The sequence below is a fragment of the Schistocerca piceifrons genome, chromosome 8 (assembly GCF_021461385.2).
Source record: "Schistocerca piceifrons isolate TAMUIC-IGC-003096 chromosome 8, iqSchPice1.1, whole genome shotgun sequence".
NCBI classification, from domain to species: Eukaryota; Metazoa; Arthropoda; class Insecta; order Orthoptera; family Acrididae; genus Schistocerca; species Schistocerca piceifrons.
This window is the reverse complement of record NC_060145.1, coordinates 140,600,086-140,616,289: the sequence shown is the minus strand read 5'-3', so window position 1 is coordinate 140,616,289 and position 16,204 is coordinate 140,600,086. Positions and strand designations below refer to the sequence as shown.

The 16,204-nt window shown below is 38.0% G+C and overlaps 1 protein-coding gene across 1 annotated transcript in view; it reads left to right on the top strand.

The window, feature by feature from the left end:
* LOC124711168 (cap-specific mRNA (nucleoside-2'-O-)-methyltransferase 1) overlaps positions 1 to 16,204 on the top strand; it is a 284,326-nt gene that overhangs the window by 124,255 nt on the left and 143,867 nt on the right. Inside the window, exons 10-11 of the mRNA XM_047241092.1 lie at positions 9,167 to 9,299; positions 9,723 to 9,905. Coding sequence (XP_047097048.1) covers positions 9,167 to 9,299; positions 9,723 to 9,905 — 316 coding nt within the window. The remainder of the gene's footprint in view (positions 1 to 9,166; positions 9,300 to 9,722; positions 9,906 to 16,204) is intronic.

Here is a 16,204-nt window from a genome sequence, read left to right as displayed (position 1 = left end):
CAGATTCACCGCCACCAAAAAAATTTCGGGTAACCGCCAGTGCTGAAAAAATGATGGTGTCCATGTTCTGGGACAGCGAGGGCGTAATCCTTACCCATTGTGTTCCAAAGGGCACTATGGTAACAGGTGCATCCTACGAAAATGTTTTGAAGAACAAATTCCTTCCTGCAATGCAACAAAAACGTCCGGGAAGGGTGCGCGTGTGCTGTTTCATCAAGACAACGCACCCGCACATCGAGCTAACATTACGCAAAAGTTTCTTCATGATAACAACTTTGAAGTGATTCCTCATGCTCCCTACTCACCTGTCCTGGCTCCTAGTGACTTTTGGCTTTTTCCAACAATGCAAGACACTCTCCATGGCCGCACATTCACCAGCCATGCTGCTATTGCTGCAGCGATTTTCCGGTGGTCATAACAGACTCCTAAAGAAGCCTTTGCCGCTGCCATGGAATCATGGCGTCAGCGTTGTGAAAAATGTGTACGTCTGCAGGGCGATTACGTCGAGAAGTAACGCCAGTTTCATCAATTTCGGGTGAGTATTTAATTAGAAAAAAAATCGGAGGCCTTAGAACTTGAATGCACCTCGTACATAACTCAATCAGTTAACTGAATACATCAAAAAATTCCTCCTTTTTAACAGTTCCTTCTACCACGAAGGTTAGCCTGAATTGTTTGTTAAAATAATTATGCAAACAATACTTTTGACAAACCTAGTAATTATTTTGGAAATAATTAAGGGCTGGTCTTGTTAATACATTTTCGAATAGAGTCAAATAAATACTTCAAGAATCCTAGTAGTTCTTCCTCCAAATGTTTATAATTAGTACAGAGTTTATATTTGTTTATAAGTCAACAATAGAATCTAAGTCATGAAACAGTTACTGATTTCATGCTGTAACAAAAGGTATTAACTAGGAATTGTCTAAATAAATTAGGAAATTAATTACATACACAAAACTAAGCACAAAATTAGACCTGGTGCTATATTCCTTAAGACTGAGGACCAACCTATATCCAGTATGGAAATGCAGATTATACTCATTCATTTTAATGGTAATTAGGCAAAAATGAAAATAAAATGAATTGAAGGAGACAGATGGCAAAACAAGAGATGACGTAAAGAGATTCCAGCTTCCTTTGTCGCATTACCCTCTCGTTGGATTGGCCCAGTAGATATTTCAAATAGCTAACTGGGCAGTCCAATGACCACAAGTGACCCCAGAAAGTGGGTTTAACATTCTACACACAAAAGAATATTACATAAGAAATCTCCTTATCAAAAATTACAGTGCATATGTTTTTCAAATATCTACTTATATGAGCTGGCCATATGAAAATCCCCATCCAAAATATTTACATATTGTGTATTGTACAATGGCACAAAATATCCATAAATTATATTTTTAATAAAATTAGGAATCTTCTTCATAAGTGATGTCCTTTTTGGATAAACAAAAGATTACATTCTAAGATACATATCTCTTTGTACAAGTCCTGTCTTGCTTCAAAGAATAAACGATCATGGCTTGCAAAAAGTTAAATTGCACTGTGCCTTGCAGTTCACATTCAGACAGAAAATTTCGCTTTACAATGTTTATTGTTTTGCACAAGCACTTTCACACTTTTAATCACTTTCACACTTTTAATGAGCCTTAACACATTTTCTGACCAAGTCGTCCACGCCTTCAACAGGTCCAAGTGGCAGTTAGTAAGGAAATGCATTGCTATCAGTTCCCTTGGAGGTGGTTCTCCTCCACTGCAGTACATGAAAAAAATTAGTCAAAATACTCTACTTTAGTACACTCACTTTTACCTCTAAGAATAAGGAAAAAATGTTTCACACTATTGGCAAATATGAGTCATTACTTCATAAATAAATACATTACACAATTCTCATAACATCACAATAATTAGCACTAAAATTGACTGTAGTATGAAAGTTGGGGACTAGTAAAAATTTTAAATCAAGTGGACATTATACCACAAAACATTACTCTATGTTGTAACTCTTTCAAACTGGTTAAACTTGAAAGATTTAGGTTTCTTTTCCATTTGCAAAATCACTAAAATGCCAAGTCCTGGTTTGAAATTCACTCCATTTATGTACTCATATAACCTTAATGTCCAAAATACGTACATTACTTCTAGCAGAAACTCAAGATGTACAGTAGCATAGATTTACTAATCATTACATTATGAAAACAGAATAGTGTACCATTGCATAACTTAATTACTACTCAAATCAAACTTAGGGGATGGAAGTTATACCAAATCATTGCCCTATTTCTTCATTCAACTTTGAATACTGCTCTCATTCAACCATAAAATTAAATCCTCAGAAAATGTTACCAAGTAGTTGACCTGTCAGAATATTCACATCAGTCTAACACCACAGTTATCAGTTACTCAACAAAATTACTTTTTTTCATTCCAGTATTACCACTTTAAGCTCATAATTCCTTAGAACACAAACAGAAGTTTTCGGATAACCTATACATCTGATAATGCTTTCACTTTCTGTTTACCTTACATCTTTGTTTGACAGAAATTCTTTAACCATGACACCAATTTACTTTCATCATATTTCATAAAACCAGAATAAAGACAATATCTCATAGATTTTTACCAAGTACCACTGTTATTTTTTTTTCTCATCCTCTTATGATTCCATTACTTATCACTAACATCACATAATATGTATAGATAACACTGGAGAAACCTTTTCGAAAATATTCCTATACTAAAGTATCCTGCTGTACAAAATCACATGAAATCCAAAGATAGAATGTTTCTGATTCACTTGTAAACTACAGATAGGATAGGAGAAGAGTTTGACTGCCTAAGGAAACATGAAAAATGAGATAGACAGCTGGGGTAAGCATTATCAGCCCATAATTGAATCCCACACAGAATGTTGAACCCCCTACTTGCTTAGTTTAAATGGTTTGATCCATAATAAACATCTAACCCTCCATTTCTTTTCCTTGAATTTCTCCTACCGTTTCCATGCCCATTCTGGCTATCCTCCACCAATCATTCTTGAATTTTTACTATAATTAGTTCTGTTCATCCTATTTACCTGAAACTCTCTCCCTGACTGATTATTATCATCAAAATTCCTCCTGCTATTTTCCACTGAGGGCTTCACCCTCTCCACTTTATCAACATAATTCAAAAAATCACAAATATTACCCATAGTGGCAGGTACAAACAATTATCTAACTTTCTGAGGCAAATTAGTTTTTAAACCATAACTATTGACTCACTACCTAGCTCTTTGTCCAAATATTTCAGTTTGCTTATCCAAAACTGACAGGAACCTTTCACAATATCCTTCCTAGAGTCAAATCTCTCTCTTCCCCAAAATTCCCTCAAATTTTTCTGCTGCTTCTCTTTGGACCAATATTCATCTGAAAATGCTTTCTCAAAGCTATGCCACGAAGCACAACTATCAGCTACCTGAGCTGCCCATCCATAAGCATCCCCTTTCAAAAAACCTCTCACAAATGACATTTTCTCTTTGTCATTCCATGTTTCAGGCAAATCATTAAATTCCCTAATTAAATCAAGTGGATGCACTTCCCTATATGGTTCAAAATAATAAAATTTCTTACAACTAACAAATGAAGGACTGTCTGGGACACTACACATCCTATACTTTAGATTTTGTACCTCTTCCACCTTTTTCTCCATTTCAGCCAATTTTGAATCTGTATTTTTATTTACTTTTACCAGTTTTTCCTCTACCACTACTGCACACTTGGTTTCTACGCCTGTTTCTAAATCGTTTTTAATCTGATCAATTTGGTTCTCAAGTTTAACCCTATTTTCAGCACAAAATTTCCTGGTTGCTTTGACTTCATCTTTACACTGTTTCTCGGAAGCCTCCACCCTCTTACTATAGTCATCATAAAGTTTCTTTCTCTCTTCTACTCATTTACTACTCATTAATGTTAATTTCTCATTAATATTTGTACTACTTTCATTATCTTTTCATCTCAATCTTTCACTACCGCCTCAGCCTTCTTATTTAATTCTGAAAGACTAAAGCTGACTACCGTAATTTTCTTTCTAATTTCTTTCTTCAGTTCATCCTTTAATGCTATCTGTTTTATTTCCCGCCCTACTAATGTCTTCTTTCATACTGTTTTCCACCCTACTAATGTCTTCTTTCATACTCGTATTACTCAAACTACTCATAAATTCCTTAACATCGCTTCCAATTTTCAGTCTGCCGTAAACTTTTGCCTTTGCTGACTTTCACTACTAGATACTTCCTCCTTAGCCATAACGATTTCACCCACTTCAGTACTGTTTTCGTCATTTTTCTCACATCACCACACAATGTAGATGACACTTTTATCATCTCATCTACAATAAGACTTTTGTCTCCATCATTCAAAGTTACATTCATGTCTGATTTATAACCACTATTGTCTACGAAATCACTCCCCATTAAGTCTTTCTGTTCATTTAAAAACTTAACCTATACAGCTTTGTTATCAATCACATCACTATCCTGTTGTCCATTCTCCCCCATCATACTGGCTTTTGCTATGAATTATCTTATTTTTATTCACTCGTCTCCTGCTGCTGCTGCAGTTACTCCCACTCGTCCAAAACACACTTGTTTACACCGAGCGAGGTGGCGCAGTGGTTAGCACACTGGACTCGCATTCGGGAGGACGACGGTTCAATCCCGTCTCTGGCCATCCTGATTTAGGTTTTCCGTGATTTCCCTAAATCGTTTCAGGCAAATGCCGGGATGGTTCCTTTGAAAGGGCACGGCCGATTTCCTTCCCAATCCTTTCCTAACCCGAGCTTACGCTCCGTCTCTAATGACCTCGTTGTCGACGGGACGTTAAACACTACCCACCACCACCACACTTGTTTACATTAGGTGTATTTAGTCCAGCTGGCGTGCTGACTGCCTGCTGTGGCTTCTCTTCATAATGGCTGCCCCCATAACCTCGGCCAGCGATCTTTTGTTGTTTTGCTGTTTTATGGTTGCTTCTTATCGCATTACTTGTTCACATGCGATCAAACTTTCAGAATACTGTAATTATTTTTCACTGTCAATTAGTCTGTTCACTGTTCTCAGTAATACTGATGCCGCACGTACTTTAAATTCAGTCACTCCGTTCAAATTGCACAGTTCACTGTTCAAAGTTCATGAGTCCTTGTTTATTGTGCCCAAATACAATAGTCCTCACCCAAAAGGGCACCATATGTGACATTTGCCTGCTTTATTTCTTCATTGGTAGTCCTCAGTGTTGACGTATTAAATAGTTATACTGGCTGAAAAATGGGAGATGGAAGTTCAACACTGACTACTGTAAATGATGTAGCCAACAGTTGCACAATTGCGTTTCATAGTTCTTTACTCTTACTGTTCCCCAATATTACACAATTATATGGCCAGTTCACTATTGGTAAATGTTGAAAAGCCTCATTAATAGGTTGCAGGCAACATCAGCATACTGCTACAATAGTTTACTGTTGAATATCTATGAGCAGTAAAAACCTAACCACACAGTTCACAGATCTTGCAGAATAATACAGTACGTGTGACACTATTTTTCAAATAAATTAAACAGACACTGTCATTAATTGTTCTAACACAGGGACTGTTTGTGTTACATTTATTCCACTGTTAAGTTGATTCATTGTTGTTAATTTAACCAATACATATTTCCTGTCTGAAAATCATCCATGGACTGAACTGTCTCGGGAACAAAAATTGGTCCTTATATATCATCACAGTAATAGGCACTGAAACTACACACTGTTCAATATTTAAGTTACAGAAATTACAATTAAAACATAACTCATCCAATTAACTGAATACATAAAAAAATCCTCCTTTTTTAACAGTTCCTTCTACCACAAAGGTCAGCCTGAATTATTTGTTTATATAATGAAATTAACAGATATAGTTCTACAAACAATGCTTTTGACAAACCTGGTAATTATTTTGGAAATAATTAAGGGCTGGTTTTGCTAATACATTTTCAAATAGAACCAAATAAATAATTTAACAATCCTAATAGTTCTTTCTCCAAATTTTTATAATTAGTACAGAATTTATATTTGTTTATAAGTGAACGGTAGAATCAAAGTCGTGAAAAGTATTAACTAGGAATGGTCAAAATAAATTAGGAAATTAATTACATACACAAAACTAAGCACAAAATTAGACCTGGTGCTATATTCCTTAAGACTGAGGGCCAAACTTTCTCCTTTATGAAAATGCAGATTATACTCATGCATGTTAATGGTAATCAGGCAAAAATGAAAATAAAATGAATTGAAGGAGGCAGATGGTAAAACAAGAAAGGAAGTAAAGAGATCCTAGCTTGCATCATCACAAACATTCTGGACTGTTCAAGCAAATCATTTGGCCACCAGATCACCTGACATGAATCTCATCGAACATTTATAGGGCATAATCGAGAGGTCAGTTCATGCACAAAATCGTGCACTGGGAACACTTTTGCAGTTATGGATAGCTATAGAGCCAGCATACACTATGTGATCAAAAGTATCTGGACACCTGGCTGAAAATGACTTACAAGTTCGTGGCGCCATCCATCGGTAATGCTGGAATGCAATATTGTGTTGGCCACCCTTAGCCTTGATGACAGCTTCCACTCTTGCAGGCATACGTTCAATCTGGGAGGTTTCTTGGGGAATGGCAGCCCATTCTTGATGGAGTGCTGCGCTGAGGAGGGGTGTCTATGTTGGTCGGTGAGGCGTGGCACAAAGTTGGCATTCCAAAACATCCCAGAGGTGTTCTATAGGCTTCAGGTCAGGATTGTGTGCAGGCCAGTCCATTAGATGGATGTTATTGTTGTGTAACCGCTCCACCACAGGCCGTGCATTATGAACAGGTGCTTGATCCTGTTGAAAGATGTAATCGCCATCCTCGAATTGCTCTTCAGCAGTGGGAAACAAGAAGGTGCTTAAAACATCAATGTAGGCCTGTGCTAGTCCCATGCGAAACAACTAGCCCCTTCCATGAAAAACATGACCACACCATAACACCACCACCTCCGAATTTTACTGTTGGCGATACACACGTTAGCAGATGACGTTCACATAGTATGCGGCATACCCACACCTTGCCATTGGATCGCCACATTGTGTACCATGATTCGTCACTCCACACAACGTTTTTCCACTGTTCAATCGTCCAATGTTTATGATCTTTACACCATGCGAGGCAGTGTTTGGCGTCTACCGGTGTGATGTGTGGCTTATGAACACTCGCTCGACCATGAACTCCAAGTTTACTCACCTCTCACCTAACTGTTGTAGTACTTGCAGTGGATCCTAATGCAGATTGGAATTCCTGTGTGATGATTTGGATAGAGGTCTGCCTATTACACATAACAACCCCCTTCAACTGTTGGCGGTTTCTGTCAGTCAATGGACGAGGTTAGCCTGTATGCTTTTGTGCTGTATGTGTCCCTTCACATTTCCACTTCACTATCAGATTGGAAACAGTAGACCTAGAGATGTTGAGGATTGTGGAAATGTCACGTACAGACTTATGACATAAGTGACACCCAATCACCTGATCATGTTCGAAGTCTTTGAGTTCTGTGAAGTGCCCCATTCTACTCTCTCACAATGTCTAATACTACTGAGGTCACTGATGTGGAGTACCTGGCAGTAGGTATCAGCACAATGCACCTAATAGGAAAAACATATGGTTTTGGTGGTGTCTGGATACTTTTTATTACATAGTGTAGCTCAGTATTTCTGCAGGAGACTTCCAGTGACTTGTTGAGTTCAGACCAAGTCAAGTTATTGCACTATGCTGAGCAAAAGGAGGTCTGACAGGATATTAGGAGGTATCTCATGATTTTTGTCACCTCAGTGTAAATCCATGTATTAATTTAATACATCACAGATGCTCCATTTCTGTTCTTACTCCTCCCTACCGTCATCCATTTAATTTGAAATGACGATTTAGACTGACATAATCCAAGTTATTTTTGGAGTTTTTCAGCACTGTGATATGTGGTCAGCCAGATCTTGTTGTAGCATAATCTTCTGTCACACATTCTTGTAGAGATTGTCGCCACTCACCTACTGGATGCCTGTAAGTGCGTAATATTTTCTTTGTTTCTGAACGAGAAGCAAATTAAATTTGTTTATGAAGTTGTGAGTACATGTTTCATGAAGAGCACATAAGATTGAAAAAAAATGGTGTGTTGTGAATCTGAACATAAATGAAATTTTGCATTTGTTAATCTCTACTGCACTTCAGTGCTCTATTCATCGTGCAGTGAAACCTCATTGAACTGACACACATATTAATAATGATTTCATAGTAATTATAAATAGAGGCACAATAGTAATATTTTTTGCTGCTCTCCAAGTTTTCAAGTTGAAAAGATTGTCAGAAATTGCAAATGGTCCAATTTTCTGCAGATGTGGTGTGCTTGGAAAACACTGTCAGCCTACGAAGGAGATTGCTTGTAAAACATTCATGTGACTCATTGTAGCATATTGTTCAAGTGTGTGAGATCCATACAAAATAGGACTGACAGGAGATATTGAACATATACGGAGAAGGGCAGCACAAATGGTGTGTGTGATCCACAGCAGAATCATGGAAGTGCTGAAAAACCTGGACTGGCAGGTGGTTGAAGATAGAGGCAACCTTTCCAATGGAGACCTACTTACCAAGTTTCAAGAACCAGTGTTAAATGAGGAATTTAGAAATATATTACTTCCTCCAGTTTATCACTTTCTTGAGGTCTGTGAGGGCAAGATCAGACTAATTACTGCATGCACAGGGGCATTGAAACTGTAATTCTTCCCACACTACAAACCTGTGGCACAATGGGAACAACTTCCTGCTGTGTTCTTTACACTAGTTTACTGACTGTGAATGTCGTTACTTAATAACAGACAGTTATTATTTGGTATATTATCGGGAGAATCAAATTACTCGGTCACTGGTGAATGAGCTTACAGATTACATGGCTCCATTCTGAATATTTCTATCAGTTTATTCTCCTTCTCTATTAGTAGTTCACTCTTACTCTCTTTCTTTCTTTAAGTCATTTAATAGCTTGAACTGTTGTGTCATAAAAATAATGTGCAGAATTGTATAATAGAATTTACATGCTCCAAACTTAATATTTTTCAGGTGGCCATTTTGTTTGCAAACTGTTTGACTTATTTACACCATTCAGTGTAGGGCTTGTGTACCTGATGTACAAAAGTTTTAAGATGATTTGCATACACAAACCCAACACAAGCAGACCTGCCAATTCAGAAAGGTGAGTGAATCACTTAAAATTTGATCATTTCTATTTTTGATAGAGACAGAGTTTAGTAGGACATGTTCACTTCAGTTGCATTGTGAGTCTAATTGTTAACTTTACTATCTCTTTGTACATACATTGCACATTATCTAAATAAAGATGCAGTAAAGGATAAGGCAGCATTTTTGACATACCCCTCTTGAGTTGACATTATTAATGAGTCTTAATTTTTAATACCCATCTTATCAGCTCTTTCTTTTTAAAAGTTTTCTCATACCCTGTTTCTCTGCCCTGGTATTAATACTTCAATCCAATGAATGGCATTTTTGTTTGTTACTTTGTCTTACTTCTGCGAATTGCATTGGACTGCTATTACACACACTCATATTGTCAATTGAAATAATTATTATAATAAGAGTATGTCTTCAATTGCTGCAGGTACATTATCTGTAAATGGAAGAGAACTGATTGTGATGATATTCGTGAATACTTGATGGAGGTGGCAAAACATTTATGGATTCATAAGTTATCAGATGATAAAGATATTCTTGAGATTGTGCCTCTTGCTAAATTAAAGGAGGATAAAGAATTTTTTGACTATATTGTCGAATCAAACAACAGGTGAGCTTTCATTGATCTAAAAGTAAAATTCTTTGTCAGAATGAGCTACGTTAGTGAATCATTTACAACATGCAGCAAATAGGACATTTATATTAATGCCTGCAACTTTTGGTCTTACTTTCCATGTTATAGTTAAGTAAAATGAGTCATTAGTTAGTATCTGATAAATATTGATTTATATGTCCTTCAAAATATAAAGATAATAGACAGGTAAACACTGACATGAAGAGAAAATGAACATCTGTTTAGCAGTTAATGAAAGAGAAATGGTTGGATCTCAAGTGTCAAAAGAGGTCACACTACTGCTGCTTTTTCTTGTGTTGTGCCCTGCATCATCAAAGGGTCAGCATGGTTGTGAAAGGATTTGGCATAGTTAATTTAAGGAGTGGCCAGATGCCGTTCCTGTCACCATTCCAATTGCTGCTCCAGATGGAATGTGTGTTTGCCAGATATCTGCATATAGTGTGATTTATTGCAAGCAAGCAGAAATTTTTCTAAATGTTTGTGACTTGTGTAACTGAGGTGGCACTTGAATACCAGCCCAGTATTCAGCTTGTGGGATGAGGGAAGTTGCCTAAAACCCACTTCCAGGCTGCCTCGTACAGTGACATTGTCTTTAATCAGCTGGGCAGATTTCATCTGGAGCCGGTGCCTCTCCCCCTACCGGAAGCAGCACTTTTAACAATCGTGGCTATCTGGGCAGGAAAAAAAGAGGTTGGACTTCATGATAGGGAAATATTTTTAGGAAGGAGGAAAAAATATTTTTCTGTTCCAAGAGAGAGGCAGTCACCAAAACCTGTGTGAAAAATACACAAGATGCAGGATACAGATCGGAAGTAATTGGAAGGGGCAATTTTTGCCATACCTGTAGTAATCCAGTAAAACCACACACTTCACCTGAGTCATCATATGTACTGAACACCTTAGGGGATGCTGCCTCTTGTGATTGGGTACAAGTTTGGGACTGCCAAGCATCTTGATCTGGAGTCTGATCAGTACTGCTTGTCCTCTATTGCCATAAACTCTGGGCATGTTTCAGCACTCACTGCGAGGCCTGAAGATGGAATGTCATTCATGATCTTGTTGGGTTGATTGCCTGCATCATGAGCGTGGGATGAACTTCAATAAAAATCTTTCAACTACTATATGTGCAGCATGCCAGTGGGGCAAGTGAATGTTGATGGGAAACGGGCACTAATAGATAATTACTATGTCATTTCTCACATCTCAGTTGCATAGAGCATATCTGGATATTGTGGGGCTTTGTCTGGACTGTCCTTTCTTGCCATGTTCCTTGTAAAACAAAAATGGAACTCATTAATGTAATCAAAAATCTCCCAATGGTTTGGGTGGGCTGATTAGTAGTAGTAGAGCTAATAAACCTACTAAGAGGGGAAAGGTGGGAACTTGCGAGGGGAGGTTCTCTCCACTGATAAGATGTTAAATTAAATTAAACCAGTAGATTCTACAGAGCATGGCAGTGTTAAAACCAGTTTACTGTTATTAAGAGAGAGGAGGACAGTATTGAGACAGTTGTACCATTTTATTTCTTGAAGGAATTAGAAGAAATGTAGTGGTACCTTGAAATCTATGAAGATATTGTCTAACAGTCTGCTTCTCATGTAGACATCTACTGTGCAACAAACAGGAACAAACACTTTAAATGACTGCCCTGTCATCTCTGAAAAACGCAATACCATCAGTTTTTGTATAGGTGCTGTGAGATGCAACAATGTTATTTACATTGCATAAAGAAGAGTGGGCATATAGCAATAAAATTAAAAGAGTTAATGAGATATTATGGAAGACAACAGCATTTGTACTACTTTTATCTCGTCCATATTGCCAGAACATGTGAAAGTAAGATATATAGCCCTTAAGATTTGAATGTTCATTCCAAGCCCCATCACATGTATCAAATACCAGAGGTTTAAGTGCACCGCTAAAGCGTGTGAAGATGAACCTATCTGTGGCAGATATGTATCACTGACCCATGGAGCACAATGAACTCGGTCTTCGCAAGCCAAGTGCATTAATTGCCCCAGAAACCATGCTTTATGTAGGAAATGTTTGATAATTTAAGAACAAAGTGAAATATAAGAAATTAAAGTGACTACAAAAATTTCTAACAGTTTATTAAAAAATTCATGCAATGCAGTAGCATCCTCGAACTTCACGATGCTGGAACACACAGTTGTAAATGTACTTACTAGAGAATAATTTCTCCTATCCCAGCATCTCAATCTAAACTCACCAGAGTACAAACATTTTCTAGCATGATAGTCACGTAACAGCACAGAAATATAGTGCACAAAAGACAGCACAGAAAATTGCTGGACATTCTGTTGCAAATCTGTAGACATCTCACAAAAAGAGGAGGTTACTAAATGGAAGAAACCAAAGAAAATGGGTCCAAAGACTTAAGCTGATGTAAGTTTTATCCCCTGGTGGCTCAGATGATGATACACTTCAAGAACAGATGGAGTTTGAAGTTAGGTTATAAACCTCTTGCATCACTCAAACACATCTCTTCGCCATCGCTAAATCATTATTAACATGGGAGAGGCGAATAAAACATCAGCATCAAAATAGCTCCCATATTGCAGTTGAATGTTAATTGAGACAGGATTAATGTGGATGAACTATGATCCCTAGCAATGGTGAGCCCAATGTGTTTATGCCTGCGAGAGACACATTTTACACTCTGAAGGCACTGTATAGAGGTATTACCATCTCCACATAAAGTATGAAGGTAATTAAGAAAAGTAAGGGAACAAGTTGTCTGCAGGAAAATGTTTCTTCAGGAAATAAAAGTGATACAGCAGTTACTAAGACACAGATACATGTTAGTTTACATGTAGTCATCATTGTTGTCTAAGCATTTGTTCCATTGGTAAACCAGCCTGTCAAACCAGGGTAAAAGAAATCACTGTCCAGATTTAAGAGCCATTAACAATAGCCTTCTGAATGTCATCATCATTTACGAAGTAGCAACCAGACACATCCTAAGAGATGAAAATCACTTGGTGTGAGATTCAGGCTGCATAGGGGTGTTCCAGCACAGTGCATTATGAACACAAAGTATGCATATCATAGACTGTATGCAGTTGAGTGTTGGTGTGCAACAATGTACTGTCTTCTGGAAGTAGTCCTGTTTGTTTCTTCCAAAGTGTGTTCAGCAACCATTCCTGTATAGCACAATAGCTAGCAGTATTCACAGTCTCTCCGTGGGTGAGGAAATCGACTAGTAGCGCACTCTGTGCATCCCAAAATACTGTGTCCGCAACTTTACTTCTGGATTATATTGTTTTGATCTTCTTGGTGTGTGTGTGTGTGTGTGTGTGTGTGTGTGTGTGTGTGGGTGTGTGTGTGTGTGTGTAGTTTTGTGGGGATTGGGGGGAGGGGGGTTCCAGGAGTGAGAGTGGGAGCTGTGTCAGTGCTTTCTTCATCACAAGCGACATGTGATGCAACCACATTTAATACCCTGTGATGATACAGTGCATGAGTGTGACACCCTGTGCCTCCAGAGATGAACCCAATTCTCTACACTTTATTCTTGACAGAGAATCGCCATCGTATCCAATGAGAGCACATCATCTGGAATTTCATTGTGTTGTGGACAATGTCCACTACACTGCCATTGGAGATGTTAAATTTGCATGCAGTCTACCACACACGAATGTGGCCATCGGCTTAAATTAATCTGTGTTGTAGTTGCTTGGCTGCCGAGACCATTGCTTGTTTTACACATCTGTACTATTCTTACCAAATTCTTGGCACGAAAACCACATCTAATTTTATGACTATAGAATTGCTCAATAAATTTACATCTGTTGACAATGAAATGCTGCTGTACACTTGCTCCACAAATTTCCAGTTGTCGATGATGAATTGCAGCTTGGGGTGTTGCTTCAAATATGAAAACCCAATGCACTTTGCTCTTCAGTCACTGACCATGTATCTGGCAACATCTCCATCTCAAAACTTTATTTTCAGGAACAACGGCACAACTACTTCAATCAGTTGGTGATGCTTGAAATCTTCAGTAATCTATTCTGTCTATGTGGAATTTAACTCACATTGGAAATTTATACTTCTATGAGAATTCGTGTTATCTTTCTTATTGAACCACCCTCATAAGCCTCACTTGGGAGAAGGTTCAAAGTGGTGTGGCCACATTCATTGAGGATGAATATTGCTCCTTGCCTCTCCCCATTGCAAATAGTTGCTGCAACACAGGTTAACTATATGTTTGCTGTACCTGCACCAAATTGATGAAATGGACAAAGAGACTAAATTTCATTACAGAGCTCCCTCCCTCGCATGTCATTTGAGAGGGCTTAGTGTGTTACAAGTTTATATTAATGTGAGTGCTGCAAAATTGCTGTAATATTGGTCACCAAATGCAATGCCACTTCGTAAAAACCAATGCTACTATGTAAAAACCAATGACTTAAATAAAGTCATTGGTTTTTTAACTAGTGGCATTTCATTGGGCAACCAGTTCAGGAATTTTGCAGCATTCTTATTAATCTGCAGTACGGTTGCATTCTTCCTGTGTGACTTTATGTCACAATTACAAGTTTATATGCCAACTAGATTAGAATGTCAGATCCCTTAATCGGGCAGGTAGGTTAGAAAATTTAAAAAGGGAAATGGATAGGTTAAAGTTAGATATAGTGGGAATTAGTGAAGTTCGATGGCAGGAGGAACAAGACTTATGGTCAGGTGACTACAGGGTTATAAACACAAAATCAAATAGGGATAATGCAGGAGTAGGTTTAATAATGAATAGGAAAATAGGAATGCGGGTAAGCTACTAGAAACAGCACAGCAAACGCATTGTTGTGGCCAAGATAGATACGAAACCCACACCTACTACAGTAGTATAAGTTTATATGCCAACTAGCTCTGCAGATGACGAAGAAATTGAAGAAATGTATGATGAAATAAAAGAAGTTATTCAGATAGTGAAGGGTGACGAAAATGTAATAGTCATGGGTGACTGGAATTCGGTAGTAGGGAAAGGGAGAGAAGTAAACGTAGTAGGTGAATATGGATTGGGGCTAAGAAATGAAAGAGGAAGCTGCCTGGTAGAATTTTGCACAGAGCACAACTTAATCATAGCTAACACTTGGTTCAAGAATCATGAAAGAAGGTTGTATACATGGAAGAACCCTGGAGATACTAGAAGGTTTCAGATAGATTATATAATGGTAAGACAGAGATTTAGTAACCAAGTTTTAAATTGTAAGACGTTTCCAGGGGCAGATGTGGACTCTTGACCACAATCTATTGGTTATGATCTGTAGATTTAAACTGAAGAAACTGCAAAAAGGTGGGAATTTAAGGAAATGGGACTTGGATAAACTGAAAGAACCAGAGGTTGTACAGAGTTTGAGGGAGAGCATAAGGGAACAATTGACAGGAATGGGGGAAAGTAACACAGTAGAAGAAGAATGGATAGCATTGAGGAATGAAATAGTGAAGGCAGCAGAGGATCAAGTAGGTAAAAAGAAGAGGACTGGTAGAAATCCTTGGGCAACAGAAGAGATACTTAATTTAATTGATGAAAGGAGAAAATACAAAAATGCAGTAAGGGAAGCAGGCAAAAAGGAATACAAACGTCTAAAAAATGAGATCAACAGGAAGTGCAAAATGGCTAAGCAGGGATGGCTAGAGGATGAATGTAAGGATCTCACTAGGGGTAAGATAGATACTGCCTACAGGAAAATTAGAGAGACCTTTGGAGAAAAGAGAACCACTTGCATGAATATCAAGAGCTCAGATGGAAATCCAGTTCTAAGCAAAGAAGGGAAAGCAGAAAGGTGGAAGGAGTATATATAGAAGGTCTATACAGGGGCGATGTGTTTGAGGACAATATTATGGAAATGGAAGAGGATGTAGATGAAGATGAAATGGGAGATATGATACTGTGTGAAGAGTTTGACAGAGTAATGTAAGACCTAAGTCGAAGCAAGGCCCCGGGAGTAGACAACATTCCATTAGAACTACTGACAGCCTGGGGAGAACCAGTCCTGACAAAACTCTACCATCTGGTGAGCAGGATGTATGAGACAGGCGAAATTCCCTAAGACTTCAAGAAGAATATAATAATTCCAATCCCAAAGAAAGCAGGTGTTGACGTATGTGAAAATTATCGAACTATCAGTTTAATAAGTCACAGCTGCAAAATACTAACGCAAATTCTTTACAGACGAATGGAAAAACTGGTAGAAGCCGACCTTGGGGAAGATCAGTTTGGATTCTGTAGAAATGTTGGAACACGTGAGGCAATA